Below are 27600 nucleotides of genomic sequence, written 5' to 3'. Positions count from 1 at the left end.
CTGGAAGGGTTCAAGGGGTCCACAGCAAAATGGGGGAATAGTTTAATTCAACTTTAATTCAGTAGACATTATCCCCGTTATAGAATGTATAAGCATGACTTTTCCAATCAGCGCTATTTCTCCCCCACATACAAGACAGTTTCACAATTCAGTGTTAAATAAACAACAACAAAAGTCATCCCATATGGGCTCTGCTGGGGCAAAACTCTGTCAAATGGGTATGTGTGTCTGTCTGGGGGTTTGTGACATGATGAATAAGTTTGAGAACGCCTGACACAGATCTGTATTTCAGTTCATATTTAACAACAAAAACAGCAAATGTACTCTCAGATGGGGATCTTCTGGACAAAATCAGATCAAATGGGGGTCCCTGGTCTGATGTGAATCTATTAGGGAGGTCCTTGACACTAGGAAAGTTTGGGGGCCCCCGGGCTGCACTGACTGTACCTTTAAAGACTCTTTTTCCCAATTAAAGCCAAGCTCCGCCTCTGGAGCAGACATCCCATGAGTCATAAAGTTTGATGTCCTGCCCAAAGTTTAGACCCGAGTAAAGCAAAACTTTTTCGAGAAAGTGAGTTGCGGCGATTTGTAGCCTACTGCGCACTATGAATCCTCCTTTTAAGAAGAGCCAGTAACAGGCCAAACCAGGCGTAAAAACAGCTAAACTGGGACTTTTCCAGGCAACATTTTTTTTTCTTCTTTTGTAGCTGCGTCTGCGTTTTTTTTTTTTTGGAAAGTTGGGGCCAGACTACAACATAGGTTACAGTGTGGAGTAGATCTGCGCTTTGTTACATTCAGTATGCCCCCAAGAAACAACAGGAAAACGCTTTTTTTGACTGCAGATTTCGACAGCTAACACACTTTGGAAGAGGGGAAAAAAAGCAGTCGGCTACCCAACTGTAGAATGACTCGGGACAAATATTACTGATCGGCGTCGAGATTTCCAGTTTTCCTGCTGCGTAAAAGTTTGGGATTCGGTTTAAACGCCGATTCTTTTGACTTCACATAACAGTTTCGGACAAGTAAAGTTCGCAGACTTTTGGGATAATGGATCCGAGCCAGCATAACCCCCCTGCCGGACACCAAATCGTCCATGTACGGGGCGACTCTGAGACCGACCTGGAGGCGCTTTTCAACGCCGTGATGAACCCGAAAAACACCATCGTACCCCCCTCCGTACCCATGAGGCTGAGGAAGCTGCCAGACTCCTTCTTCAAACCTCCCGAACCAAAGTCCCATTCCAGACAAGTAAGGCCGCCCTGTCTCTCCTGTCCCCCTGTCCCCCATCCCCTAAAAACACCATCATATTCCTATAGGAACTTATAGTGCGTCTCTGGTACTCAACAGTGAGTTTATAGAGACTTCATCTTACTCTATGGTCTAGTTTTTATCCCTTATAGTATCACTGTAATATTCTCATGGGAAAGTATAGTTGTTGCTGTGATATTTGTACAGTCACCTCCTAAACTATTATAGAATTAGACTACTATGTTTCTTTTTCGTAAGGGTTGTTTTTGCACTTATGAAACGTGTTTTCATGTATCATCTACGCGCATAACACTGTTTACTACAATATATTTCATTACAATTCGCTAAACACTTCAAAAAATAGAAATATAATGGGACCCTCCAATGCCAATCACTGGAAAGATATAGGGCCTATGCATGGAAGACAGAATAAACACAATCTTAAAGGCCATATTTGTTAGGCCATCTGAATACTAATAAACTTGATCCTATAGCGATACAGAAGAATGTTTTTATTCTGCAAGTGGTCATTGATTTGTCAAATTAAGACTTTTGGCTGATCAGCCAGACACTTCATCTTTTATAAAGAATATACACTATTTATGTACTAATATTCACGACTTTACTCAGTGGAAAGACTTTAAAGTTGATCAGCGTGTGGAAATAAATGGAGAGTCTGTAGAAGTCGGTCAAGAAGCTTTTAAATTCAAGAAATCATATGATGGCTGAATTTGTCCTATTTACTAACCCCCCCCTCCCCTCCCCTCCCTTCCACCCCCCAACTGTTGCCTATGATCCCTCTAGAGTTTTGTCAACACCGCGCATGCGCCGTTGCACAGCGGCACAGACGTGTCGGAGTCTGCGCTCTGTGCATTCCCACACAGGCCCAGGACCCCCTCTGCCTACACTCAAACTTAGGCCTACTTACTCTGTTACCATGAACAGAGCTTCCTCACATAAATAAAGGGCTTAAAATGTTACAGATAATGATCCGTTTTCATCAAAATAATCTGGGTAATATCATTTGCAGAACCCCCCTAAACAAAAATCACTAATATTCCTATAGGGATTTAGTGTATCCTATAATCTAGTGTGTCCTAGGTTGTCCTCTAAATCCTATAGGGACCTGTTGTATCTATATTTATATAAATAGTTAGTTTATAGTGACATTATTATATTTTATGGTATTTTTAGCTCCTCTAATATCACTATAATGTTCCTATAGGGGCTTGTAGTTTTGCTGTGACATTTGTATAGTATCCTTTCAGACCTCATAAGCATTTAACTATAGTCCTGTTTCATAAGGGAAACTGAAACAAAGTTAATTTTTAGCCTTGCTTATTTCTCGTTTTAATCATATAAGATGAAATAAGATTAACTTGAATGGTCCTCTGTGGAAAATTGGGTTATTTTTTTTATCTACTTATAGACTCATGCTGTTGTGAGTCCATACCGCCTGTCCTACATCTCCTGTCTCTCTTCCGCCCCCCCCCCCCCCAATCACAGGCCAGCACTGATGCCGGGACAGCCGGTGCGCTCACCCCCCACCATGTCCGTGCGCACTCGTCCCCCGCCTCGCTCCAGTTGGGAGCCGTCTCCCCCGGCTCCCTGTCAGGCATGGCCCCAGCAGGTGCCTCCCCTCAACACCTCCGTCAGTCCTCTTATGAGATCCCCGATGACGTGCCCCTGCCCCCGGGGTGGGAGATGGCCAAGACCGCCTCCGGCCAGAGATACTTCCTGAAGTAAGTGTGCTGGCAGCCGTGTCAACACTATTTCTTGACTTACACAGCGGTTCCCACGGGCCTGGAAAGTCCATGAACGTTTGTGGATTTGAGAAAAACATAAAATATGGGCTTAAAGGTTTGTGAAAATGAAGTATGAAATTAAAATATAGCAGCAAAATTCATCAGTATGCCTCCACCCTCTGGACAAGTCTTGGATCAACACTTCACATCCTGAGGAAAACAATGGATATTTGTGTTGACATAGCAGCAGTTTTAAAATTTAAGATTTCACCATGCTCTCTTGACTTGACGTGGTCATGATTATAAAAATGTGTGATGTCTAATTTTGGCCAATGTCATGTCTTAGACCAAAACATGCCAATTTTGAGTCTTTGAATTTCACCAACCAAGACCATGACAGTCATTGAAAAGTCTTCGAATTTGATGTCCAAGTGAGCGTGGGAACCCTGCTTATGCCTCAGGTTCTTGTTATCATCTCTCAGGATGTTGCAGAGTCGAGGAGTTTCATTGTAATATTTACGCTAAGCGACAGGACTGCAGTCAAGACCACATCAGTCGAGTCCGAGTCAGTTCCAAGACCAGATTCAGTTGAGTTTGAATCAAGACCAGGTCCAAAGTGGGTTAAAACCAAGTCGGGACCGAGACCAAAGCAATTTGAGTCCTATTCAAGACCAAGACCAAAGCAGGCAATAAACAGCGTACAGGTCTTTCCAAATGTGAAAACAATGCTTAAGGAGTTTCTTAAGGATCAACAGAGATGTACTTCTATTTACGGGGACTCTGTAGTAAACCATTGAACGTCCAAATTACCAATGCATTGGAATTGACCAATCAGTGCATAGACAGTTGAGGATCATTACATACACATTACATACAGGTTGAAATCCCTTAAATTGTTTGTATTGTTGGGGGAAAAAGTAAACCAAACGTCAATGAAATTACCCATTTAAAAAAAAAAAATTAGATAGGCAGGAAAAAGTCGAGTGAATATCCAGTAGTGGCCGAGACCAAGACAAGTCCGAGTCAAAACAGGCACGAGACCGAGAAGAGTCCGACAAGTCAGAAAAGTGGTCTCGAGACCGGACTCAAGACAAAGACCGGACTCAAGTACTACAGCCCTGCTCAGTGTACTTTATGCTGACAATAATTTGCAAATCTGCTACAGTGCACAATAGTGGCCAGTGTGCTCAAAAAGAGGCAATTGCAATACTTAAATTGTAGGTTATTAAATTTGGTGGCCTCTGCAAACAAGAGGACTCCTCTGAGGGACTGCTGCTGTATTTGGTGTTCCTTTTCTTGGGCTCAGGTTTCAATAGAAACAATGGACCACTGTAGCTGCCCCAGACAGCAGAGGACAGGCCGCTCTGCAAAACTCATCTCCTAAGAAGTGGATCTCTTCCACATCAATGATCCAAAGTAAACTTCTGAGATAGTAGGTAGTACTTATACCAGAGGCCATTAGGTCCGTCGCTGAGTTTTATCAGTAGGTTTTTGGTGTGTGAGGGTTTTGTTTCTAGACTTCATTACTTTCTTAGTCATTAATGACTCCTTCAATGCTTTCATTCTCTGTACTTTCTACTGATGAGATGGGCATTTGTTCTTGTAGGTCATTGAATTATTCATACAAGTGACGTCCTCGAGTCAACAATTTATGTCAAGCTAATCCACAGTTTATGAAATGTTTGGACGTTTGTGTTCAGAGATGAGTTTGACACTGAAAACCTTCCTTCCTGCTCTTGTTAAAAACAAAATGCTGTCAGTTTTCTGAAATACGGCGCTCTGACCAACAGGGTCTGAACAAACATGATAGCCCTCAAATTTACTGGGATAAAAAGAGAGCTTTCAGTACCAGATGTTTGAAGGTCTCACATCTGGACAACATCTGGCCCATTTTGGGGAGGTTCTTCTGAAATTGTACAAAGGATTGGGGGGTGGGAGAGAGAAAAAGCTATTCTCACAGACTCTCGCAGGATCACTGCGATTGTTTGGAAACTGACTGATCTCATGCCCTTCCAGACAATGAAGCAATTTCGTAACTAAATGAAAGTATGGGTTGGAAAACGAAATCTTGTTTACCTTAAAGTTGAATCTTTTGCTGCAGGATTCAGTTCAGTTGCAGCAACTGAACGTCAGTGATTTTCTTTTAAATTAAAAAAAGATGTAATTTTTGCCTTGTTATATAATAATTCCGTAATCTTCATGAGCTTATTTTATCTACTCCATTTATAATGAAAGCAAAACAGTACTTCAATCACAGAATAATTGGAGTAACTATATGCTCAATTACTATACAACTGGAGTAACTATGTGCTTAGTACACAGAGTTTGGGTTCAGGTGAGGAAGCCTCGATCTGCCGCACATCAAAGTGCAGATATTTGATCTGAAATTAAAGGCGGCCTCGGCAGAGCTGCTGGAAAAGACACTCCCCTATTTATAAACAGGGGTTGTCTGACACAGAAGTGTTGCAGAGGGAGGAAAGCAGAGTGAGCGAGAGAGAGAGAGAGAGAGTGTGTGTGTGTCTGTGTGTGTGTATGGGGGGAAGGGGGGGTCAGTCACTAGCCGACAGAGCAGAAACAGGGCTCATATTTCACTCAGGTGACCGCCGTTGTCCTCTCATACATATATTAACCCTCAGCCAGAGTGAAAGTTTAGTCAGGAATCATGTTTGTTGCCCTTTCTGTGTTGTTTGTCAGTACATTATGAGTCACTAGCCGGGATCTGCTGCCTCTCCGGTAGGGAGTGAATGGCTTGGTGAGTCACAGCGGCGCTGCGGTCGCCGGTGTCCCGCTCCCTTTAAAGCGAGGGTCCGTTTCGGTATGAATGGAGCCGTGGCGCTGTGATGGTGCCTCTTTTGTGTCAATGGAGTTAAATGGCAGCCATGTGGAGATGACTAGAAGAGGGGCCAAGAGAAACTCCGGCCCTCCCTTTGTCCCAGCAGTGAAACAGTGATCTTTATTCAGACCACAGGCCTGTTGAGACTCATGTGAGCCATCCAAAAATAGACAAATGGCTGAGATGAAGTTTAAAGATGGCGGTGTGAGAGAGAGAGAGAGAGAGAGCAATGGCTTTCTTTACAGCTTTACTATGTTCTTTACAACTGAAGCTTTTGTCAGACGTGGAGGTTGGTGTGAATTCTAATCAGTGCTAATAAATGATTTACTCCTGTACCGGTGTAGCGGTGATGATGGTTTCAGTTTGGAAGGAAGTGTTTTTATTTTCTTCTCTTGAATGGGGATAGGGGTGAGATATGAGCAATCTCGTGCCTCGAGATCTCATTTTGTTTTGCCGGGTTTCATAAAAAAAACAAAAACCTTAAGCTGGGAGAAGACTGGGAGAATGTCAACAAAGTCTGTTGACCTTTCCTCCTCTTTCTTCCAGCAGTTTGCTGTGGCCTTTGATTTATGACAGCAGGGGCAGGGAGGTTGGGTCACCTTGCTTGGTGCTGGGATGGGGGGCAGGGCCAGTCTCCAGGGCTGGGTCATAAACTAATGAAGGTTTCTAATTTAGACACACCAGTGAACTAGGAGGGGTAATCACTGTTTCCGGGGGCTTATTAAATGCAGCTTTGAATGGGGTTTTAGTCCGTGGGAAGTCAGCCCTAAGCAGAGGAAAGCTTTGGGGGAGTAGCCATTATCTGCCCTCAGGGCCAGGTAGAGCTATTTGATGTCGGACACTTTTCTACTTCCCCAATTGGTTTTAAACTGTTTTGTGATGAGCCTATTTTGCAATAGCTGATGGCTGATGGCTTATGGCGTTCACCAGTTTTACGTAACTGCGGTTGTAAATGATCATAAGTGGCAGCCAGACTATAAAGTTACTGATTTCATTATTCATGGTGACCAAATTTGTTGATTCCTTCCTCCTTTCCTCTCATGGCACAGGCTATGCTTTATGTTTCTTTTCAATGTTTTTACTCTGTGCAATTACATTGTAAAGTTGCATGCCCCCAGGTAACCATGAGCACTAAACAGACTGATCTTTCCTGTTCTAATAGGAGGTCTCTTTGACTTCTGCTTAGTGCAACAGCTGTTCAGGAAGCCACATATAGTGTGCGCTGACTCGAGACTACTTATCAAATTGTTTGCTTGGACCTTATGCTCTTATTGTATGCAGTCGGGTATCTGTGTGGTGCTGATCTCCTTTAGTTTGTGCTTAATAGATATATTGTTTTTGGTTTTTAGATTAATTTTCTCTAACATTTACTTACTGGGTGAAAAAAAATACTCCCATTGCATACTTCCATCCCAGTCTCTTTTAAAAGCACTTACTTGAGTCCAAGTCTTTAAATAGTTTTTTTCCAAGAATTTTAGTGCTAAACTTGATTCAGCTGATTCAAATTAAGTAGTCGGCCACCTGGTCTGCTTTCTAAGTTCTCCATTTGCAGCACATTTGTGTGAAATATCCTTGTGCCACAGCAGTGTTTATCTGTCACCATTATCCAAACTGGAATTCAGTGGTAGAAGTTGTAAACATCAATCTCACATTCAGTTTCTTATGTTGCCATCATGTGTACTAGCTATTTTCTGAGTGTCAACTGTTGTTTAAGCTACTTAAACTCTGCAGAAACCTGGAAGTGATAAATATGCAAATTGGACTTAATCCTAAGATATTTTGAACCAAGGTTACTCACAAATGGTGCTGGGAGGACTGTGGGCTGTAAGCCTGCGTGAAGCCTTCATTTGGAGCAACTTTGTGTTTGTCAAACTTTTGGTTTATTGACCACACACAGACAAGCCCCTTCCTGTTCAACTGGGGCCTGTCAGCTCGGTACACAAATGGGACTGTGAGAAAGTCAGGCTAGTGTTTACCAAAGTCTTGATGTAACACCTCTGCTCCAGACATCAATGCCTCCACTGTCACTGAGGGCATCTCCACAGAGATGTAGTATCTGTCTTCATTCAGAAGTGGACCTTCTCAGGTGGGCTTTAGAGTTCCCAAAACTACTCAAACTCACAGCACCGCATGCTAACTGAGTAGCACTTACGTAATGTAAAGAAACATCTGATCACAAATGACACATTTATAATTTATATTGTAGCATGGTTTAACATTTGTATTTGAAAATACCTTTGCAATATCAGAAACAGAAACTTTTATTTGCCAAGTACAATGTACAAGTAATTTCTCTTGGTGCAGGTGTCAACATAAAATCTAATAACAAAAATGTAAAAAATGAAAAAAAAAAAATATATATATATATATATATATATACAATACATTATGTGTAAGTTATTGGACTACTACTATGATAGTAGTAGCTACTTGAGTATGTGACTTCATGTAAATAAAGAATTGCAATGATTAAATTCAGTACATGTATTGCGCTCAAGGCACTTGGCCACAGTTTTTTCTAAATAGGATGTAGAAGCCGTGTAGACTAACCGCTTCATCTAACACAGCACTCTCAAAAAATAAATTTAAAGAGCTAGTCTTTGAATTAGTCTTGGCAAATAAAATGTGAGTAGAAGTGAACCTCCTGAGCCACACTGACAGTACTGATACTTTGTGAATTAGTTGCTTCGTTAGTGAGTCTGGTGATGTGAGCCCTCCTTCAAAGGGAAACCTAAACCCACAATAGGGTCACGGAGGTTGGCCCAATAATCTCTCTTGATGATGTCCTGCTGATAGAGAGGCAGCCAGGCATCCCCGGTCAACCAGAGTGGAGGTGGTCATCCTCGTCTCAGAAGCCTGATTAGATCTGGCCTCCCTCAGAGCGCTTCTCAGCCATCGGCCTCAACCACCTTCCCACCGTACACTCCCTGGGTGGAGCTCCTGTGGCCTGAGGATCCCATTTTTAACATTTGACAACTCAGCTGTGGGGTGTGTTTCATCACGGCTGCACTCTGCCCCTATTTTACACCAGAGAAACATGGCTTTTGACATCTGGCTTTGAAGAGGGACAGTTTTGGTGGGGTAAACGGTCAATCTGGAGTCAAATCTAGCTTTGATCTGCTACTTTGGCAGGCAATAGAGCTGATTCAGAGTCATTTATACCACAGAATTGACTTCTCATTGGCAATAACTCCCCCTCAAAGCCAGATGTGAATGCCACCGTTTTCATTGGTGTAAATAGGGCCTCTGTGTGGCAGGATGTTTGTCATTGTGCTATAATCAGTCACTGAAAACAACAAGTGAAGCATTCAAATTTCTCTTGCAAGCTTTATCCAGTACTGTTTTTGATTTTGTCGCAGTCTTTTAGATGAGATATGCATTTAGTCACAGATAGATGAGTTGCATCTTGATTGATCTCGATGCATAATAAATAAAAGCAAACACAACTGAGACCCAGCTCCCATCCGATTGGCCCTGTGTGTGCCAAATCATTTAAGTGAAGTCAGGTTTAGCCTTTATGTGAAGAGCCCCCCACCTCCACCCCCCCACCCCATCAGCATGAGACATTATAAATAACGCTGGCACAATAAACACCACCTTGATAATTGGGCCATCAGTCAAGGAGATGTCGAGTGCCTGGGTGGATGGAGAGTCCCGCTCTGTGCTCTCCTAACCCACAGGCCACCATGATGACAGCTTGAGTGAAAATGTGCAAGCCAAGCCCCATGCTCCAGATCCGGACTTGGTCATGGGTCGGTATCCTGAGGTTTGCACCAGCGGATTGTATATGTTTTTTTTGTCCAGTAGGGATTGGACAATATATCGAAATTCAATATATCGCAATACAAAAATGTGACGATGCGTATCGTGGGGCAGAAAAATGAATCGCGATATTAGCTCCATTTTATTCTGCTGTAATCACAAATGAGATGAATTTTTGTAATGACATTTTTAAGTTGTTTACTTTCTAGCAATGACATCGCTAGAAAGATTTGTGGCTCAGAAAGAAACATAATTCTGCACGGTCAAACTTTGTTGTCATTGAAGTTTTATTGTTTATTACATCGTATTGCGGTTGTATCGAAGCGTGAACCCCATATTGCCTATCAAAACATATCGTAAGATCAGCACATCATCCCATCCCTATTGTGCAGTGATTCACAAGAGTATGGAGACGTGAACTGAGCCGTAACCAGTTTGCTCTGCATCCACCGCTCTGCCCCGGGGGTTATAGGTAGGGGGAGGGTGGAGCGGCTGTCCTGGGGCCTCATGTATAAAAGACTGCGTGGATTTCATACTGAAAGATGGCGTACTCACAAAACTTGAAAAGTACGTACGCACAGAAATTTTCAGATGTATAAAACCGCGCTGCCACTCCAAATATGGCAAGGTGCTTTTCCATTTGTGGCATTTTTTTTCTACACTATTTTTTTTTTAGTTTTACGCACTGGTGGCCTTTCCTTTCTTACCGTTCAGTCCCGCAGTCAGCGCACAGCTTCGGTGGTTTGTGTGAGCAGGTACTACACACAACTCGTTTGGACATCACACAGTTGTTCCAGGACTTATTCCGAGTGCATTTACCCACCCGACACGTTTGAGTGAGAGATGAATCTGTGCAACTGTACAGTCCCTGAAGTGCGTTAACATCTCCATGTCATGTAAACAAAGAAAATTGTCCAGTTTACTGGCGATCTTGGTTTTGGCACTGTGACTAAGGCCTGATGTCATCTGTGGGAAATTAGTGACTAGGTTTTCATTGCGCTCAATAAGTCAGACCTACTTGAAGCGAGCCGGAGGAGAGAGAGACGCGCATTCACACAAACCAACGTGGCGATATGGAGGATTTAGAGAAGAGTGCCTGTATCTATTTCCTAAGTGGCTTTTTTCATTCATTTAAAACCCTCATATTTAGGAAAAGTTATGGAGGGAGGAAAAAATAGCATTTTCCTCCAGAGGAACTAAAAATTGAAAATAACAATGCCAGATGGGTTTTGGCCTTTCTAATATTAAACATTATCCACATAAATAACCAAACTATTATGGTGTATCAGTGGAAATAATTATGGTTTTTCATAGATTACTTCATATACATAGCACAGTGAATGGAGTGAAAACGTTATTTTGAAACATTTGGAGAGTTTCAGTACTTTGTAGTTTGGCGTCGCCAACTGACAAAGCCAGACAAATGTGCGTACGCATGGTCTAAGTTTTGTGGGACGGCCCGCACATTCTCACGTCAAGTTCATTTTTATAATCCCGACGTGTGCGTGAAAACCAGTGTACGCAACCTTTTTGTACGTGTGCAACGTTTATACATGAGGCCCCTGCTGAGCTTGCCTTAACGTGAGGGACATGTGAAGACAACACCAAGCAGTTGTGACCCCACAGGCCTCAAATCATCAGCAGTTCCTCACAACAACTGCTGGCCTCCAGCCGTCCCAGCAGTTGCCATGACATTGTTTTATGTTCCCCCTACAGTAAGCGTTGGATAGCGCTAGCTGCACAGGGTTCGGGGCAGGTTGAGTGAATGGATTATCTTTTCGTTTTAAAACCTGGTGATGAATTACTGGCTCCTGGTAACTGATTTACCGGTTCTCTCAATTCCCACATACGCACTCTAAAAGTCAACTTTGAATGCAGTGTGGCGCTCACTCAGAAACTCTGAGGAAGCGTGGGTCTTATCACAGGCCTTTTGATTATCATCCTGATACCTCTGTTTCGAAATGAAGCATTGTTCAGCTCTGTTTCGATTGATCTGGGCTGCAAAACTTATTCTGCCCAGTGAGTGTTTGATAGAAAGTTCAATATTTGTACTTTTATCTGTGCTGAAAGAAGCACAACTTCGCTGTCCTCCCCTAAAGCATTAAAGACTATTTATGACCAGTTCTCTGCTGTGCTTTGAGGTTGCATGTTTCCAGCCCTGCGCTCCAATAGTAGCATTTCTGTTCTGCATTGGTGTACCAGGATGTGCAGGCCTCTCATTTACGATAAGCCCTCCCTTCCCTTATCCCAGCGCTCCTCTCCCCGTCCGCTGTCCCCTCCCCTGTTCTCCCCTCCCCTCTATAATAAATGTCATAGTTTCCAGAGTGGGAAGGAGGCAATGGAGGGGGCTGGGCGCTCGGAGTGTAACAGGACCACAGCAACTCATGCAGCCAATGGAGTTCTGAGGGATTGCTTCCGTAGTTGTTTTTTTTTTTTCTCTTTCATTCTTTTTTTTTTTCTTTTTTGTAGTCGTCTCTCCCCGCCCCCTGTGACCCTTCCTTCTCAAGGGGCCCCTCCAGTCTGAGCAGTTAGAGCTATTTTGCTTGGTTTGTGGTGTTTGTGTGTTGGTGTGTGTGTGTGCTGTGTGTGTGCTGTGTGTGTGCTGTGTGTGTGTGTGTGTGTGTGTGTGTGAAGGCTGGGGGAGGGTTTGGTGGGGGATTTGGCAGCTCCTTTGATCAGTAAAGCATAAACAAGAGGGGGCTTCAAAATGGGTTGCTTTGTGTGGGGGGGAGGAGTGCTGAGTCAGGCCCTCTCGCTCTCTGGCCTGGGACAGAGAGCAGACAGGCAGGCTGGGATTACCGCAGAGGCCAAGAGAAACTCTCCGAATCTCTCACTTCACTCCAGCTGTTCCAAAATCTGGGCTAATGGCGCTTTGGGATCAAATTAACACCGAATTGTAAAGAATCACAGTGGGCTGAATAGTGCAAAACATGCTTGTTATAGGCTGAGGGGTAAAATTTTATTCAGTACCGATACAAACCCTGCTTCTGTTTTGTCTATTTTTGTCATGTGTACTGAAATAATTCAACCGCCGCTGCGATGTAAACGTAAGAGTTGCGTTGTTGCATAAACAAACTGCTTGAGTTTGGTGCCCATTTGCATGAAGGGGAGGAGGGATGGGGTGGGGTGGGGGGGTGTCTTTTTAAATGGGATGGTTTAAAAAAAAAAAAAAAAAAAAAAAAGAACAAGTGAATAGTGGGGTTTTAGGTCGTAGCTCAGTCTGTGCCTTTGTCAAGCAGGTGAAAGCTTTGTAAATGTGGCGCCAGATTGTTAAAGCCCCTGACACTCCACAGTGTCCGAGCTGCTTCCAGGAAAAAGGACCCCCTGCGTTGAGCCCTGGGACTGACCCTCCCTCAATGGAGAGGGTCCTGCTCGGGAGAGGAGGGCTTCCTGTATTAGCTTTCCATCTTAATCAAGCAACAAGTACCAACAAAGCACTAATTATCAATGCCTTCACAGAATGCAACACAATGCGCCGAACCCCCCCTCCTCCACCTCTCTCTCTCTCCCTCCCTCCTCCCTCCTCCGCCCCTCGGCAAAGACGAGCCATAAAATAGATGGAGCAACAGTGTCTGATGCTACAATAGTTGTTTTGCAACCAATCATCGCCTTTTGAGAAGCGGAGTGCAATCTGCTGAAAGTTTTCAGCTTTACCCACGGTCGCAAAAGTTTGCGTTGATTTATTTTCAGCTGTCACCTACAGTTGGGTTTTGTTGTTTGTTATTTAGAACTTTTTTTTTTTTTCAAATTCAAAATAAGATGCAGTTTTTCAAATCCTGTATCATGACATAGAATATTAAGTCAGCCATAGAGGCTAAAAAAAAAAATCTCAATTTATCCAAAGCAAAAATTGGTTCCGTATGTGAATCTATATTGAGTTTTGTGTAATACAACAGGACAGGCTATGTCCAAACAGACAAAATTCAGTTTGGTTTCCTGTGATAGTCATCATTTACAGAAAGCAGGGGTTAGGTTCAATGTTTTCATTAAAGGTTTTGTTGAAACTGCTCTGAGTCATCGGTTCCTGCATGTGACTTGCTGTTTCGCATTGATACGGCTCTTCATTTGAACTCCCCACCGATTCCTGGTAGGAGGATATTCACGGTGCTTTTATCTGACTTATGTTGGACTATCTTGTCTCTTGTCTTCCAGCCACCTTGATCAGTCCACCACCTGGCAGGACCCACGTAAAGCCCTGCTCCAGATGAACCAGGCTGCTCCTGCCAGTCCTGTGCCAGTCCAACAGCAAAACCTTATGACCCCGGCCAGCGGTGCGTACACACTGAAATTACACACTGACTTGTGACACGTAACACGTAGTACAAATAATATTCATCACGCCTGCAGTGTGTCCAGCATTTGAACTCAAAGTTATATTTCCTTGATTGATCTTAGTTTGAATAGTTATCACATTTCAGAGCTTTTTCTGACTTTCATATGCAGCATAGAAGTCAGGAGCAGCCTAGTCTAGTTCTTACATGTCACTGAGACTCGGTGTACCTCACTTCTGTCCATGCAGCTGGAATTTGCCCCAGGTGGGGTTAGACTGAGGTAGAACGTGACAGGTCCTGTCCGACATGTTTGGGAGCTCCTTGACAGGCAGCTGAGTTTACAGTTGGAGTATCTCTCTGTATTCTCAGTACATCACCGTTCCACCTGGTATACTATCAGTCAGGAATAGGGTTGTCTCTTTAAATTTAGCCTATTTGTTGACAGGCTTCTATATTTTCAGTGAAAGATGACAAAGATTTATTAATCTCTCAAAGGTGAAAAACGATGTATCTTAGCTACTGTTGCCATGGATGTGGATTGCACGTGTAGACAGTTTACTGTTTTCATTGTGCGTGCATTACAGCAGTACAGCATGCATGTGATAATATTATAGCGTACGCTGCTCCTCCCAGTTCAAGATTGATTATAGCTGTGCCATGTCCAAAGCTTGGTTCTAGCTATGTAATGTTGCTATATTTTGCTCGTCTGTTCAGTTTCACTGCATGAATTTAACCCTGTGTCCTAAAAAAGAAAACCCGCTGTAGCTGAGCGGTGAGTGAACCACCAGGATCTCTCCAGTCTAAATTTTGCCCGTCCTCCCCCAGGTCCTCTCCCCGACGGCTGGGAACAAGCCATTACATCAGAGGGGGAAATTTACTACATCAACCACAAGAACAAGACCACCTCCTGGCTCGACCCACGACTTGACCCGCGCTTTGGTGAGCTCAACGCAAAGTGCTGCTTTAACAAGAGATTTTTAATATATTCTTCAATCAAGGCTCCATTCAATAAGTAAAATTGGCATGCATATTCTATTTATTGTGTTAGATGTACACATTGTTTTTTATATATCTTTTATATTCCAGAATTAAGCTTTGGTGTAACAGCAACTATTTCATTGCTGTATGAAAAAATTACATAGAGTCCTAATATCAGTACAGAGAATTTCTTGAACATTTGGTCCTATTTGTGACAGCAGTTCACATTTCCTAATACAAAGCTTTGGCTAATCCACAAAAGATGTATCACTGCAATTGTAATAGTGAAAAAAAAAATCTGTGATCTATGATTCATAGTTCAATTCACCCCACTACATTGTTTTGCAATGACAAGTCTTGTGAAAACCAGATCTCACCATACCCCCACCCTGGTGTTAATAGGTGCCTGGGAAGACAAAAAAAACAGCACCTAACCTTTTGTTAGCCATTTTAGTGTTCCAGCAACAGCTGAGTTGGCCATTAATCCCTCAGGCCAAGCTAAAGTTTCACAGTTAGCTTGCAGTGTGTTGTGGCTGAGGCTGGTGAACCAGTGACAGGCCCAGGTACATGTGGTGAGAGTTCTCTCTGGCCATGGGAATGAGCTAATCCTCCTGTGTGCCAGGAAGGCTCACAGAGGTGAAGGTTCCTGCTTATGTCACTCTGACTCATTTACGCTTGAGGTGCCATCCCTTCATTACAGCACCATTCCCCAGGGAAGCTCACCCCGGTTCACAAAGGCAACATGTGTGAACAAGTGCGCGGCCTGTTATCTTGTTTAATTTTAGCATTATTGTTATCGAGCCCGGGCACTTGGAGAGCAGTTTTTCTGCAAGTAAATGCGTGCCCCACTCTGAGGCCGGGCGGGAAAGTGCAAAACATAGAGTGGTAAGAGGAGCGGGGCAGCTGGGAAGAGAAGGCGGCTCTGATGGGCTAAGCTCTTTGAAGATTTATAAGTCTTGAACACACAAGCCTGGTGGGCCCCTGAAAGAGAGCGAGAGTGAGAGGGAGAAAGAGACCACGTTAACTCATTATGTGCCATCAAAGTTTGCCATTTTGTTCCACATTAGATAAAATCTTTGCTGTACTTCATAATTCTATAGGCTCAAAATGTATATCCGTTTCTTATCTTGCTCAGCTGCTATTGTTTGTACCTTTTGATACGATTAGGAAGGTCTCTAAGTGCTGTGAACTTCAAACTACTTGATATTTGATATGTGTGGCTTTGTGCTTGAGGGGAAACTTTCTTTTAATAATTGTAGTTATGCCTAAATCAGTTTTTCATGTTTGTGCATGGGAATGGACTCCTCTGCTTCAGAAACCTCTATACTGCTGCTATGTAGGTCTCCAATCATAAGCCAGCTGCTTTGATAATGGAGGCTAATTTGAGCTTTGAGAAGAAAAGCAGCAGAGCGCCTTTAACTGAGGGTTGTTGCCGGCTGGCTTTCCCCTGCGTGAGGCCCAGTGCAGGCACAGCCCCATTCTGCTCCAGCTCCAGACAGACTTGAATCTCTGCCAGGCCTCTTTATTCTGTGGTCCAACTCTTAATCTGTTCCAGACCTTTTCAGTCAAAGAACTCCAATGTGAGAGGGGAGGTGGGGGGCAGGGAGAGGCAAGGCGAAAGGGGAAGAAAGAGAAAGGGAGGAACAGAGGGAAAATGCCGACGGGATAAGCATGCATCCCCTTTAAGATCCAAGGAGGTGGTGAGCAGCGAACAAGCCATGAGTGCACTGTGGCTAAGTTCAAAAGGGGGCTGGCCTGTGTGGATATACCAGAGCCCTTATGTTGTTTTTCTTACGCACTCCGGAGAGACAGCGAGGGGAAAAAAAACACACTAGCAGGATATTCATGCGCACAAAAAGACAGATTTCCTCTGGGGATTTTGATATTTTGTTTTGAAGCCGTAATGTAAAGCCGTTTGCCAAAGATATGGTCGCATTATCTGTCATGTGATGTTGTTTTTCTACCTCTGCTGTCACAGTGCCTCAGCGGAGGAGTTGGCACCTTGTTGGTGGGTGCTTAATGATGTCACTCTCATGAAGCACTCATCTTTTCCAGTGGTGTGATGAGCCAGCAGCATGGCAGTTTAGCAGGGACACCTTCCAAGTGATTTTCACAGGACTTAGAGGAATGGCAAACTCATTTAATTTTTATATTTGCATTTTCAGCTGAACCAAAAAAGATTTAATTTTGTCAGTGAAAGAATAATCATTTAATTGAAAATCCAACACATTTTCAAATTTTAATACCCCTTGTGTACTAAACTCGTGCCCTGCTCTGTTGATATTGATCTCCCCTTGCTAAGGCTGAAAGATATTGACAAAAAAATCGAATTGCAATTATTTGACAGAATATTGCAATTGCGATATAAACTTAAAGTTTTTCTTGTCAGAAATATTGTAGAACCTAAAATTGTTGTTTACATTTTTGTTAAAAAAAACATAGATGTCAGTGTGCAGGATTTACTGAGTTTGAGGATGATGAAAGTTTTTCATCAATATTGTCTACTTATAGACTCTGCGATTTGGAAATTGCAGAAGGTCATATTGTGATTTTGAATTATTTATTTTTTTTGTGATTTATTGTTCTGCTCTACTCCCTGCCATGCAAAGCCGATGCCAGGTCACCACTGGGCGGCTTCACCCAGACTTTGCTGGAGTACAATATGATAAAAGAGTGTTCGTATCACGTCCAGACTATTTCTCCACTTCTCTTATCTGGAGGCTGGAAACACAACACCTTTTTTTAACTTGTTAAATCGGCGGCGGACAAATATTTACCTAGCCTTCAAAAGGCGCTGTGCCCTGGTCACATAGAGAACTTCCCACAGCTGGCACACCCTCAACTCTACCTGCCCCAGGTGATCCTCTGGTGTAATATGCCTGCCAGTGTGATCGCCTGATAAGGGCCTGTGTTGCTGGCTCGTTGTGTTGCAGGGGTGCGTGAAGAAGACAAAAGGCAGACGGCATTAACTTGTCCCTTATCTCCCAGGCCCACCACCTATCACCGCCCGTATACACTGGGTTTGCCCCCCCTCCTCCCTCCCGCACGCACACACACACACACACACACACACATACATACACACACACACACAGTCCTCCCCTGCCCTGCCCTCCCCTCCGCCTGGACTGGCCTCCTTTTATACTATCGCTGTGGCCCTGAACTGAACCTGTCCTTCCCTCCTATCTCACCCACAGATTTAATTCCCTGCCTCGATATGCCCCGCTCATTGTTTGTGTATATTTTTTCCTAGTAACATTGGTTACTGTTAGCTGTTTGGTCTGAGACGGAGTCCTTGACTTTTAGTTCAATAGGAACTCAGCTGGAAGACTGTGCGCTAGTTACCTTACGGTCTTTTGTCTAGTTCTGTGTATCAGTCCGATCTCTTTCCGTATGCCTTGCCTTGTTTTGAGTGTGCGCTCTTCAAAGCTCGTGTCTTAACAGATGGACAGCCGCTGACATGGCCCATGTGCAGCACCTCTGCCTTGGGAACAGCTAATGGTGCCCCGATGGTGGAGCGATCCAGCCACAAAGGCCCTGTATCTGACAAAGATAAGACGCAGAGAGAAGTAACACACTCTCCCAAGGCTTCGGTTGATGTGTGTGGGAGAGAGGAGGCGGCTCCCTGGCTGTGTGTGTGTGTGTGTGTTTGTGTGTGTGTGTGTGTATAGGGAGGAGGGGGGCCAGTGTGGACAGGGGGAGCCGGAAGGCAGGGCGGGGCGGGGCCTGCAGAGCTTCCCAGGGAGCGCCCTGAGCCGTGCTTCATTCAGCTACTGAGATAGTGTAAACAGACAGTGATTGAATGGTGATGAGAAAGGTGCCGGGGCGGGCAGGACAGCACAGAGAAAAGCAGCCCCGCATGAAAATTGTGCCCCCGTCAAGGCTTTGTTTTGGTTGGTGCCTCAAGCACATAAGTAAACAGGGCTCCTCATTGGTTTGATTACTGTAACACCCCTCGTGGTCAGCCGCATTCGCTTGTCTTTCTCTACTACAGTGATAAAACGTGTGACCTACTTTGCATGCATAGATTGCTGCAATTAGATGCTGCTTTGCTGCTTTTTACTCATGTTTATTAGACCCACCCCCGCTAGGCTAAAGAATAACAAAGATTTCTCTGGGGAACAGCTGTGCAGGTTTTCAATACACACACATTTGTATTGATATTGTAAACATGTAGTTAGCTTGTTAGTGCTTAATGCAATCACCTTTGTTGGGTGAAAGTACTTTGAAACTAAAGTTAATAGTGGTACAGTGTTTGCATGTGTCCAAGCCTATGCCTACAGGGCTTAATAAGTGCATTGATTTTAATGTATTCACCGAGCTAAATTAATTATTGTGATTTGCACATCATGCTCATATTGCATGAATTAAAAAGGCTGAAGTGGAAACATCAGGCCAGGGCAAGGCAGTCTGTCTTGGGGGATAATCTGCAATTTGTTTTGAAGGAAACAAAATGCACAATGAGGATAAGTCATGACTGATGCAATGTACAAAACTAACAAAGCCTGTCTTAGTCATGGAGTGGGAGGGAATCAGGTCTTACAGGAATAGCGGTTGTTTCAGACTAGCAGGAAAACTTCTGTTGGGACTTCCCTTGCCCCACGCAACCTGCTGCACTGGCTCCACTCTTAACAAGTTCACATCATAGACAAGCTGCAGGAGTTGTCGGTCTTGTTATGCTGCGTTTGAATGCAGGCAAGCATGACAACAAGCAGTCATAGCAATGTTAGTGTAGTTGTAGTCAAAAACATTGCAATCATCGCAAATTGTGTTAAAGCTGCACTGGTCAAGATCTGAATGTAAAAATATGCCTTTATTGTTGATGTTTTATTCCCCCTAATTGAAACCCAGTAGATTCACCCTGTTTGCCTAAATGAAATTCTGGTTTTGGGTATGGACTCTTCTCTGCCCACAGCAAGTAGCAAATAGAAATAAAAAACAAAAACAAAATACAAACTGTCTCCTAAACAGCAGTGAGCAGCACTCTGTCCAGAGAAAGCTGGACTCACCAACGTTAGATCTTTTCCTCTGTTGTCTCTTTGGTATAAAGCATCACAGACCGGCCAAGCTAGTAAACATGAGCGTGCTGTGAACAGGTTACTGACATCAGCTTACATGATTTAAATTGTGCGAAGTTGCCTAGTGTAGCTTTAAACAAGCACTTCTATGTGTCCGCTGCATATGTGGCGCACTGACCGTTAGATTTGAATTCTCTTCTGTCTCTTTTTTTGCAGCCCTGAACCAGCAGAGGATCTCCCAGAGTGCTCCAGTGAAGCAGGGGGGACCGCTGCCCCCCAGCCCCCACAGTGGAGTCATGGGAGGCAACAACCAGTTGAGACTACAGCAGATAGAGAAGGAGAGGCTGAGACTGAAGCAGCAGGAGCTGCTTCGCCAGAGGCCCCAGGTCAGGAGTCAGACCTTTTTAGCAGTTCTGAAATTTAAATGTATTTATTTAAATGTGCTGAATTTTACTAGTACAGTGCTTAGTGGTGTGAGAGACCATCCTGTATCAGAAAGGTCACAGGTTCAGTACTTCCAATGTGTGTCCATCAGCTACGGTGTATCCTGCTGAAGCGTTAAGCCAGACACTGAACTCCTAATTGCTTGCGTAATGAAAGTTGCTCTGGATAAGGGCGTCAGCAAAATGTCCAAACAGTAAAATGTAATATAAACGTAGAATAGGCCCTTCAGTTTGAGTCATTGTACATAGGTAAACTGCTGAAGCTTAGAGCTCCTTTGATCGGGCTTTTATTGTTACACTACCCTGCAATGAAGTTCAGTGAGTCATCTGTGGTCAGTTTATCACTTCCTGAAGGCGATGTGTCACTGCGCCGCCCACACAGGGCGGTGCAGCCGAGTTCAGTAGTTTACTCAAGGCTGTGTCACAACAGTAGAAACAGCACTTTATGATTATGAATGAGGGTTCCGGTGACTTTGTTTACCGTGTCATTCACTGTGGTTGTTAAAAGTTCACGGGGTAGGAAGTGACCTGAAGGGAAAAGACAATCCCAACTATCCTGTCTTGAGTATGCATTTGAATGTCCAGAGAACATGCATACAATACAGTTAACACACACATTATTCAGTGAAAAGATAAGAACAGTTAATCAGTTAACCACGCTGGGTACTGCTCACTGTCCATGTAGTGTGTTTATTTCTCTCATAACAGAGTAGCACCTCAATTATCCGAACCTCAGACATCCACACTGACCCGGTAACTAAAGGGCGTAATGAACAAAACATATGAAGATGTGACTGCAGACCGCTGTATAAATGAAATGAAATGAATGCCTATGCACACGCTTTGGACTAGTATTTCTTTTTTGCCATTTATATTTATTATTTCATATATACACAGCAAAACAGACATACAAGAAAGACAACATGACACCACATTAGCAACTAGAGACAAGACAATACATTTCACGGATTCAAACATCTTCCAGATACTAGATGTTCGGATTGTATTTGCACTGTATAGCATGAGTACAAATGGAAACTGTGTGTATGCTTATAGTGGAAGTAAAAATTTGCGGCAATACCTGCCACACCCAAATGTGTTCCACATGGCAAAAGTGTGATGAAGAATGAGTAGAGATGCGTGCAACATGCTGGTGACAGTCCAGTGCTGACGTTGATCAGTCATGCACAAAAAGAGAGCCGTAAAGCCATAAAGGTTGTTTACAGTACACAGCCCTCATAATCCCTCTTAATCAAAACCAGATTGTTTACATGTGTGCGTGGGATGCAGGGATAGGTCTTGTTGCTCAAGAAGGAAACACCTTCTGGTACTGCTGCCAGTACATCTGAGATATAAACAGAAGACAGAAAGAAAACAGAAGTACTTTTAAAAAAATACTTTTTAAAGGGCTAATAAAGGCCTACAATCATTTTTTTTTCTGAGAGAACATTGTGTCCATTTCTCCTAAACCACAACCAATAAAGACTTCTACTAACCACTAGGGTGTCTAGCAGTAATTTTTACATTCTTACAAAAAACGTCATATCCCATTGGCTGCCTCCCCGATGTTGTCCTTGGCCCCGTAAAAGTATAGCGAGGTACAGTGACACCGGGCGACTCATTAAACCTACTGTTCAAGGACTTACAGGGAAGGAAGCAAAAAAAAAAAAACCACCAAAACATTTTAGCCATGACTTCAATCCTCCGCTTTATCTGATACTGCATGTGTGGAAAACAAATCTCTCCAGCTGTAGTCTGTCTCTTACGTAATTTGAAACTCTGTGAGAGGAGACAGAGAGAGAAACAAGCCGGCAGCCTATGTGTAATCCCTCAATTTACCATTTTCTAGTTGGCATTCAGCTATGACATGCGAATAATTAACCTTTGAGGTTCATTTGCATTCCTCACAGATTTTGTTTTTTTTATTGCCCCCACAGGAGCTGGCTCTGAGGAATCAGCTGCCTACCAGTATGGAGCAGGACGGCGGCACCCCGAACCCTGTGTCCTCCCCTATGGCCCAGGACGCCCGGACCATGACGGCCAACAGCTCCGACCCATTCCTCAACAGGTTGGTTTTATACAGAAAAGTAAGGCAAGAGTACAGGAGTGCCTCTGTAGTGCAAACGGAGGTAATTTTCCTAGTACAATAGCGGCCGAGGTGCTAGTTTGGTGCGCTGATTGACGTCAGCGCACTTGGCTAGGGCTCCCGTTCTGGTTTAGCCCGTCGGACTTAATGTATCCTGTTAGAGGGAGCCTATGTGCCTGTGCTGTTTGAGTTTGAGCTCTGGTGCGAGCTCCCTGAGTTACACAAGTAGTAAAAACAGAAGGCCAGTCTCTGGGCTTAACCCTCTTCACATGGTAATGACTCATTCAGACCAGCAGCACCGTGCCGGAGTTCACTGCACAATGTTGACCTCTGCTGTACAACTGCTGTAATACAGGGAATCAGGCCTCGAATCCTGGTGTAATCATTTGAAGAAAAGTATAAAATCATGGCCCCACATTTCCAGAAACTGTAGACTGAAATGGATCAGTAATGTCTAAATTTGTCCAGTGTCCAACTTGCACAACTTGAGCAGGTCAAGAGACTAAAACCTGGCACAAATTGAGACTAACACTGAAAAAGGTTGCGATTAAGGTATTAATAGGAACTCGGGACGGGTGGTTTTTACTGTGTGTGTGTGTGTGTGTGTGTGTGTGTGTGTGTGTGTGTGTGTGAATGCCGCGCCGTGGAATTCTGGGAAATGGTTCCCCGGCAGTCCAAGCCCCAGTTCCACAGCGAGCGGACGAAAAGTGTGGATAGAGCTGAATAGCAAGCAGGCCATGAGAACATGTGGTCCAGTCAGTAGACAGGCCAACCTAATCTCCCCTCCTCCCCCTGCTCCCTCCACTCCCCTGCTCTCACAATGGCCTCATTCATCCTGCCTCTACCATACTCTGCCTACATATTTTTCCTCTGCTAATTAGTATAGGCTTGTCAAATCTCTCTCTCTCTCCCTCTCTTTGTCTCTCTGTTGCCCCTTTCATCATTGCTCTTTTCCTATATTCTACAATAGGGGAGGGAGGAAAAAAAAAAGTGAAGCTCAGTTTCAAGGGCGTTATTGGGGATTAGTCACCATAGTCATTCAAATAGAGATGGAACAGCAAGTGATTGTCTTTACATGGATATATGCAAAATCTCCCGAGGGAATTAAGGCCATCGGAAACAGGCCCTGTTATCTTTCAGCCTGTGTGCTTTTAATAACCTACTGTGTTTGCTTTGTCGGATTGTTTAATTAGATTCATCTAGCTTGGTTTCAAAATAGAGTTAAGTGGAGTCACCCAAAAGCTCTGCTGGGACAAAGTGCACTTAAGTTTTACGAAAGTCATGATGTATGGTGATTTGTTGGGCAGAGTTTGCGTTTTTAACCCTTGTTTTTTGTTTTGTTTTTGTGTGTTTTCAGCGGGACCTACCACTCCAGGGATGAGAGCACAGACAGCGGCTTAAGTATGAGCAGCTACAGCGTCCCTCGCACTCCAGACGACTTCCTCAACAGCGTGGATGAGATGGACACAGGTGAGTCTGGAAGCAAAGTGGACAATGTGTGATGCTCGTGGGAGACGACCTTCCCACTGAAGTCTCTGAACGTTACTTGTAAGCAGTAGTGGCATTTAGATGAAAGTCATGTGCAACACTTTGTTAAAGTGCTAATCGGCGAATTCCTTGTTTCATTGATTGTGGCGATATCTTTGGGAAACACCACAGCAATGACCGCTTCTCACCAAAGATCACTTGGCAATCAAATAGTGTCGCAGGAACAACACCGGGTGTTTAGAACAGCAAATGTCGCAAATGTAAAAACTTAAATGAAATGGGTGTAGGCTGAATCCCTGTTGCATCAATTGGCAACACAGAGTAGCAAAGCAGAAATTGATTTATATGAAAATGTTGCAGATTACTAGTTTAAAAAAAATACTGTATTATTATTGTTTTGTTTTTTTGATTTGATTTATTTAGTCATTTAAAACAAGTTACATATGTACAATGTAATGCACCTGCTTAAAAAACTATTGAGAATAAAACACAAGCAAGTCCAAGACTTATTTCCATTGTGGTCCTCTAGTCCAAGAAGGCTATGGACATGACCGGCAATGAGTCAATAAAAATAACAGACAAGTACAAGTATTAAGTGTTAGTACCAGTATTACTATTATCAGTAATGGCACTATAATTATTCTCATTACTGTCATGTATTAAGCTGATCGGGTCCTCAAGAAAAATATGCCCTGGCACAGTCAAAGTATAACATATGTCTTACTGTCTATCAGGGGACTCGCTTCCAACCTCCATGGCGACGCAGCCCAGCCGTTTCCCCGACTACCTGGACGCCATCCCGGGGACAGACGTGGACCTGGGCACCCTGGAGGGCGAGAGCATGGCGGTGGAGGGCGAGGAGCTGATGCCCAGCCTGCAGGAGGCGCTGAGCTCCGACATCCTCAACGACATGGAGTCCGTGCTGGCAGCTACCAAGATCGACAAGGAGAGCTTCCTCACATGGTTATAGAAGGCCCCGCTCCTTGCTCCTAACCCTACACTCTGAACTGCTGCCTGCTCTAATCTGTGAAGGATGCATAGATGCTTTTACAAGACATTTCAGCGAGCCTCTCTGGACATCTATCTCTGCCTCGGCGTATAAGGCCAAGCTCTTTTGAGGCAGCATTGTTCTGTTTCTTTTCTTTTCCCTGGTGTTTTATCTCTTTATTTTGTCTGTGTCTTCAAGGCTGGCCCATGAACAGACAATTACTCAAGGGTCCCCAAATCTTTCACAGGTCTGTCAGTGAATCTAGGGCATCTTTACCTGGGGCAGGGGTTGCTCCTTCCCCTGGTCTCCCCCTCATAGCTGAGCTGGGCGGGTGCATGTACTTTTTTTTTTTTTTTTTTTTTTTTTGAAAGGACTACCATCATCCATAACTGCCTGGAGTCTCTGGTGCCTCTTTTCCTGCAATATAGTGTGAAGCAGCACTACTTGTCTGTGTTTGGGACTATTGCTTCTAGCTCAAATAGCATTATATTTGGCCTTTTTTTTATGTTTTTACTCTTTTTTTTATTTTCAATGAGCCTGAGAAACCAAAAATGATGTATCTGAAGCAAAAAGAACAATACTGATTTGGAGTAAAGGTAACACGAGGCCCAGTTTGGACATGTTGGCTTTGGTGGGGGGATGGGGTGGAGGGTGGAGCCTGGGGACCTACTACATTGCTGCTTGGCTGTGCCAGCAAGTCTAAGTTAAACCTTTGTCAAATCAAGTGCCTTCAGTTGTATTTTTTTGAAAGACGAGCAAAGCAAACAATTACCAAGTTTCTGTATTGCAGCAATAAGCAATATCTGAGAGGCTGTATTCACGAACATCAACCACATTCTCCTTTTATGTACGCTAATGTTCAATAATCAAAACTGTATTTCTGTTTTATAAACACATATTATAAGGGGATTTTAGGGATTTTTTTTTTTTTTTTTTTTGTTGAACCCTAGCTTCTTTGTATCTCAGTCTTATCCAAGCCTAATTTCATGATTCATTCTTGGTTTTATCTTTTTAGTTATCTTTTATTTTAGGTTATTGCATATGTATTATAGCGTAGATCAAATGGCATTTTTGCTTTTGTTTTTAATTTCTTTGATAGATGAATTAATACTTTTTAACAGGGTCAACTTTCAGCACATCACTTCAGCAGATGATATTCATTCACCGAGATGAAGTCTTCCACGACACAAATCGATTCAGTTTTGGCTCTTTAGCCAATTGGCTGATTCTATCCATGTCTCTGATTTCCTATATACGTATTAGTGTTATCGTATGTCTATTGATCACATGCAGCTTTTATTATTTTTCTCGATGTTAAGATATTCCTAAACATTAACCAAAAAAAAGGTAAATCTCTAGGCTAAACAGAAACAATAGCTCTTTGATCAATTAAACCTCATGACAACGCTACAGTATAAAAGAGTTACAATGTTTGAAATTGTCTTCCTGAGAGGGAGCTGGTGCCCTCGGGGCCTACGCTATGCTGTGCTGTGTTGAAATGAGGGCTGCTTATAGACTACAGCGAGGACATGTTTAAGCAGGTTTAAGAGAGGAGTAGTGTAGAAGGCCAGGGTTTGACTGACGGCGGTGAGTTAACGCGGATTGTATAATTTCTCGTGGAAAAAAATAAAGAAAACAATCAGTAATTATTTCAGTCAGGAATTGTTGCGGCAGATTCCAAAGATGTTTTTGTAATGATTCTAACACCTATTTCTGCTTCCCTTTTTAAAGAGTCCAGAAACGGTATGATTTGTAATCAAGCCTCTGTATGAACAACAAAAAAAAAAAATGTATAAGCTAATGAGAAAATGATGTAGGTTTTGTGTGTTAATGGATATGTCTGAGTAGATATAGCTGAGAGATTCCATTTTTAGACGAGATGGTTGTTTTGAGTGACTAACCCTGAGATTTAAGGATGAGGTTTTAGAACAGAGAAGCAAGTGATTCTTCCATAGCGCTCACACGTTGTTTACATTCTCACAGAGCAAGGAACTGCTACAGCGATGGTGAAGACAATACGTTGACAATTCTTCCTCACGATCAGATTATTTTGATGATTATATGTTTACATCATGGCTACACTTTTGCATTACTGCAGTAATCTTTTGAATAATCAGCCTACCGTGCATGTCCTTGGTTGAGGAAGCCTTACAGTATGTCACATTGATTATATTGCCAGCCAATACATAAAATTGGTAGTATTAACTTGATGGAACAACATTGTTTAGATCAGAGAAAAGTGAACAAAAATTGTGTTGTTGTGAGAACAGATTCTTTTTCAGACACTTCCATTTGATTTTGATTTTATTGATCATTAAATCATGTATTGATGGTGGATATAAGATGGTTAAACAGTGTTGGTGAGAACAATGCAACTAAAATGACTTTAAAGAGAGTGGTACACTACAGTGCTTGTATTGCACGGCTACAGAATTTTGACTAAATGATGCATTTTGTCACAGAAACATGATTTTATGCTTACTTAGTGTGTAATTGTCAGAGCATATTAGCTGTTGACTGTCATTGTAGCAGTAGAACTAATCACACAAGTTAAAGGATTTTGTATTTAGATTTTTCTAAATGCACATGAAATGAATTTATATTCAATAATGATCTGTTCATTTTTTTTTTTGATAGATATATGTGCATGTGTTTTAGAACGATAAATTCTGTTACATTATATCTCTCTTCATATGATACTTTGAAATTGGCCTGAAATAAAGTATATACTTTGTGGTAA

General features: G+C 43.1%; 1 protein-coding gene across 2 annotated transcripts; it reads left to right on the top strand.

Annotated features, from left to right (window-relative positions):
• The first annotated feature begins 571 nt into the window (after positions 1–571).
• On the top strand, positions 572–27600 carry yap1 (Yes1 associated transcriptional regulator). Of its 2 annotated transcripts, XM_071516362.1 has the most exons (8): positions 572–1248; positions 2755–2990; positions 13741–13859; positions 14685–14798; positions 20072–20241; positions 22236–22366; positions 23742–23854; positions 24607–27600. In XM_071516362.1, the coding sequence occupies exons 1-8, from the start codon at positions 1048–1050 to the stop codon at positions 24840–24842; spliced, it is 1320 nt and encodes a 439-aa protein (XP_071372463.1). In that variant the 5' UTR covers positions 572–1047; the 3' UTR covers positions 24843–27600. The 2 variants fall into 2 exon arrangements, with proteins under 2 accessions (XP_071372463.1, XP_071372464.1); XM_071516363.1 differs by lacking the exon at positions 14685–14798.

The sequence above is a fragment of the Centroberyx affinis genome, unplaced genomic scaffold (assembly GCF_046629955.1).
Source record: "Centroberyx affinis isolate AG114_WGS23_722 - 3 ecotype Tasmania unplaced genomic scaffold, CSIRO-AGI_Caff_v1 ptg000399l_1, whole genome shotgun sequence".
NCBI classification, from domain to species: domain Eukaryota; kingdom Metazoa; phylum Chordata; class Actinopteri; order Beryciformes; family Berycidae; genus Centroberyx; species Centroberyx affinis.
The sequence above is the reverse complement of the archived record's forward strand: the minus strand, read 5'-3'. Positions and strand labels throughout refer to the sequence as shown.

Excerpts from the sequence above, each read along its gene's own strand:
- yap1 (XM_071516362.1), top strand. The coding sequence starts at position 1,048 with ATGGATCCGAGCCAGCATAACCCCCCTGCCGGACACCAAATCGTCCAT. Across the intron at positions 2,991-13,740 it reads GGCCAGAGATACTTCCTGAA|CCACCTTGATCAGTCCACCA; the intron begins GTAAGTGTGCTG and ends CTTGTCTTCCAG. Across the intron at positions 22,367-23,741 it reads TCCGACCCATTCCTCAACAG|CGGGACCTACCACTCCAGGG; the intron begins GTTGGTTTTATA and ends GTGTGTTTTCAG.